General features: G+C 35.1%; 1 protein-coding gene across 1 annotated transcript; it reads left to right on the top strand.

Annotated features, from left to right (window-relative positions):
* The first annotated feature begins 233 nt into the window (after window positions 1-233).
* LOC128555639 (uncharacterized) lies at window positions 234-3,124 on the top strand. The gene is made up of 2 exons (XM_053538612.1): window positions 234-588; window positions 1,851-3,124. The coding sequence occupies exon 2, from the start codon at window positions 2,615-2,617 to the stop codon at window positions 3,107-3,109; it is 495 nt and encodes a 164-aa protein (XP_053394587.1). The 5' UTR covers window positions 234-588; window positions 1,851-2,614; the 3' UTR covers window positions 3,110-3,124.
* The last annotated feature ends 899 nt before the right edge of the window (window positions 3,125-4,023 follow it).

Raw genomic sequence — 4,023 nt, 5'->3', positions numbered from 1 at the left:
ATTTTATAACTTAAATGTGAGATAACCATATAAGCATTCAAACAATGCAAATAAGTAATATATACATGAAAGCGGATATTCTTTAATGTAAACATGATTTCAAATGAAAGTTATTTGCCCTAATTTACAACAAATACATTTTTGACATGGGCTGCAAGTTGAACTTTCAGTTTTCATTTTAAATCACTCATTTGGATCAGCGATATGGGTATGTCTTATTGCCTTTTTTAATATCTTTGAAAGCAAAAGTATACTATCGCAATCGATACGTTTATGAGTACGTTTTTTTTTTTCGCTTTTTAAAAGTAGAATATTTTTGTACTACTATTTATATACATTTATTTGAATGAAGACTGCGACTGTTGGCTGTTAACATTGTGACCTCAATGGTCATCTAATCGATTCTGCGCAGTTTTCTTTCAAACAATTCAAATTTATGGACTTTTGTGAAGAGCAAGCATTTAAAATCTCTTTAAATTGCAGTATTTCTATTTCTACGCTTTAGAATATTAGCTTGAAGAATGTTTTAAAGTTGGACGTATTCTGCTGATAGCTATATGGTCCTCTGGACATTTCGCAGGCATAGAGGTAAGTACTTTTTTTCTAAGACTGCCAACTTGCAAGGTACTTTTTTTGTTTCTAAGATTGCCAACTTGCAAGGTACTTTTTTCTTTCTAAGACTGCCAACTTGCAAGGACAGCTGTCTTGATCTTTAAAACAATTTTTTGATACTTGATATGTTTTCGCCCTATAAGCATCCGAATATTAGCTGACTTGCCATAACATATAAAATGATAAAATATTATATAAATTAATCATTTGGTTAATATTTCTTACAAATTACTGTATCGATGTTATTTCCTGAAGTATTTCATTGATCAGTGATTTATTTCTGGAGATCGATATCCACAGGATTTGAAGTTGCTGAACACATCTGTCAGTGGATATTAGGATACTATTTCAGGTTAAACACGTCACTGTTTCTTCGTAAGTCGCGTGTTTTCTTTCCCTGTTGCCTGTTGAGAAAATCCTAGATTTGGATGTTTTGTTCTGGACATTAGAATGTTAACAAATATATACATTGTGAGTAGGGTGTGGTGTGTAATATTGTATTGTAATAAATGAATGCAACCCAGAAACAGTTATTTCAACAGAAGATGGCGTTAGTACAGAAAGTAAAAAAAAAATGCTAAAACTTTTGAACGAATGCATTTTTGAAACAGTGCTGTCTTCTGTCGGACCCATAGTGATCTGTCAGCGGGTCGGCTTTGCTCTCCTGCCATTGAAATTGTCTAGATTGCTTGGACGTTTTTGTTCCAATGATATGAATAGTTGCCAAATCTCGAATTAATGAAGACACGTGGAAACTTATACACGAGCTTGATTTCTCCATCATATATTTAAGTTCATTATTCAGTGGTCTGTCTGTAGATGATTACAGAAATCCACGTGCAGCGTAAGCTGATAGGAAATCTATTTGTACCGTGAGCTGACAAAGTTATTGATAGGATATGTTTGGATAATAATTAGGGTCTTTCAATTTTCTAATACGTCAATAAATGAATTTAGTCACTTTATCTATTTTCCTTTAAGATAATTTCAACTGCTTCATTAGAATCAATAGTTAATTTGATAAATACTGAAGTTAGATAAAAAGCCTTCGATCGTTTTAAGGAAAAAGTCAATGTAGCTCGTGTTAAAATGAGCAGGTGATTATTTTGAGTTGATGATAATATGACACTCGTCATTGATCAACAATCTCATCTCAGACCATACTAATAGCATTTTGAATGATTGTTTGATAGTTCTGTTTTGATACTGAAGTTCAAACATGCACTTCTTTATTTCAGGGTATCAGTGAAGCAGAAGACAATACAGGCATATTTTGTGCATTTTTCGTTGCAAAGTTTTTTTCTGAATTTCGAACTTACTGGAGAAATATCTGTTTAGTTGTTGCGTTTTGGATAGTTTCCATTCAAACTATTTTGTGGATTTAATGTATATTTTCTGCTTCTTCAGTGTGCATTAAAACTATAAGATAATATAGCAGAAGTTAGGTAATAAACACTAAGTCGATGAATACTGTGATGGTGGTTGGGACAGATTAACAGCTTCATATATATATATACGGGAATATCTATAATTTAGTATGCGGATATAGGGTATTCAACTGATAAAATGTTATTAAATTATACTTAAAGTATTCGGTGAAGTGATCTCGGTGTCCATAAAATATAGATGAAACGGGGATGTGCGTGATTTCATCTTGTAGTGATAAAACCCAGATAAGAGTCGGGATTTGAGATTAACTGATAATAATGATGGGGTTGTGCCCAAATTGAAACATAGATACAAAGAAGCTAGATATACAGAATGACTGCTAGCTTTATATCTTTTGCTAATGCATTATTGACGGACAATAAAATATGTGCACCCCCTGCAAACACATGTTTTGAGACGATATTAATGCTGAATAAAATATACCTTACAAAGGATGGATATTTTAACAGAGTCACCTTCTTGGATTTCTTTTCTGCTGTAATTATTTAGACTGTTTTTTTATCGGAATTTTGAATGCGTTCAAGCCTTGACAGTATGTTACTGCAAGTGAAGAATGCCAGTGCACTCTAAACCTTTCGCTGGTCGTGCAAAGAATGCTCCCCCGTTAGTTGGTCCAAAGCCCTATCAGAAACCCTCGCAGAACGGACCACAACAAGCTTGGGTAACACCTGATAGTCCTGTTTTGAGAAATTTCACTTATGGACCCACAAATAACGATGATTCGCAAAATATTGCAAACGTTCAGTTTTCGGTAATACGACGACCTGCTGAAAAGAAACCAGACAAAGTTCCGAAATCTCCACAAGTCGTGCGTTTCGGAGCGGCAGAAATATTCGGCGGGGAAAAGTACGAAGATGTAGCATACAGACGACAAGTTAACCAACCGGATATAGTTGGAGAGTGTTCGTCTTCTGCAATAAATCAAACGACAAAGTCACGGGGCTCTTCTTCAAGTCTGAGTGGAGCTCAGGCTTTAAAGGAATGCGAGGTGAGTGTAGATAATTATGTTGTATACAAGGACTTAGTTAGAATCTTTATTTGCATGTAGCTTCTAAAATCGCTCAGACGTTTCAACAAAAATGTCATGTCTGGTGGAGTATGCATGTCTAGAGCTGGACGTGATCCTTAATTCGGGTAATCGTTGTGACATGCTTTGCCTTTTGGTGTAATATAAGTATGTCATCATAATATATCATGGATGCCTCGCTTCAAGGTTAAGGTCACACTTAGGGTCAAAAGTCATAATAATTCTGGCTTTGTTCCGTGTCCGCTCTGTAACTCTTGAACTACTTGAAGGATTTTAAAGAAACTTGGCACAATGTTCACCACAGTGATATCTAGACGACGTGCAGAGCGCATGTTTCGGATGGCTCGCTTCAAGGTCAATGTCACACTTAGGGGTCCAAGGTCATACCTTCGGGCGTATATTGCTCCGCATAATTCCCATTGCGGTGCTCTTGTTTTACTTGTAATAGGGTGATAAACGTATAATGTCTGGTTCTTGCATAATAAAGAAAAGTACGATAGAACATACTGTGGTGCCCATTACCGCGTTAATGCTAATTATTTTGACATGAAAGCATCTAGCAACAGTACTAGATTTATACCTTTTTACTTCTTTCATACAATCATAAGCATATGTTGTGTATGACAAAAATATTTAGAAATGTCTCCTAATTTTCAAAATCAAAGCACTAAGATTTGAAGAGGTCTGGCTTCCTATTCTTCTTCAGATAGCATGTAAAAAATATGTTCACTATACTTCTACAATAAGTCAAGTATTAATGCATTTATATACCAGATCAGGGTCACTCAAATGTTCATTTTTGAAAGACCCTGACCAGATATATAGCTGCTGTTACAAATTACTTGAAAGGTTTGACACAGCCGCTTTTTCTTTCCCGGGACTAATTAACCGAGGATATAATTTACCTGGATACCGGAAGCAAGGAAACAAAACAA

Source organism: Mercenaria mercenaria, chromosome 1 (assembly GCF_021730395.1).
Source record: "Mercenaria mercenaria strain notata chromosome 1, MADL_Memer_1, whole genome shotgun sequence".
NCBI classification, from domain to species: domain Eukaryota; kingdom Metazoa; phylum Mollusca; class Bivalvia; order Venerida; family Veneridae; genus Mercenaria; species Mercenaria mercenaria.
Note: the sequence above shows the minus strand (reverse complement) of the source record. Positions and strands in the feature narration are given on the sequence as shown.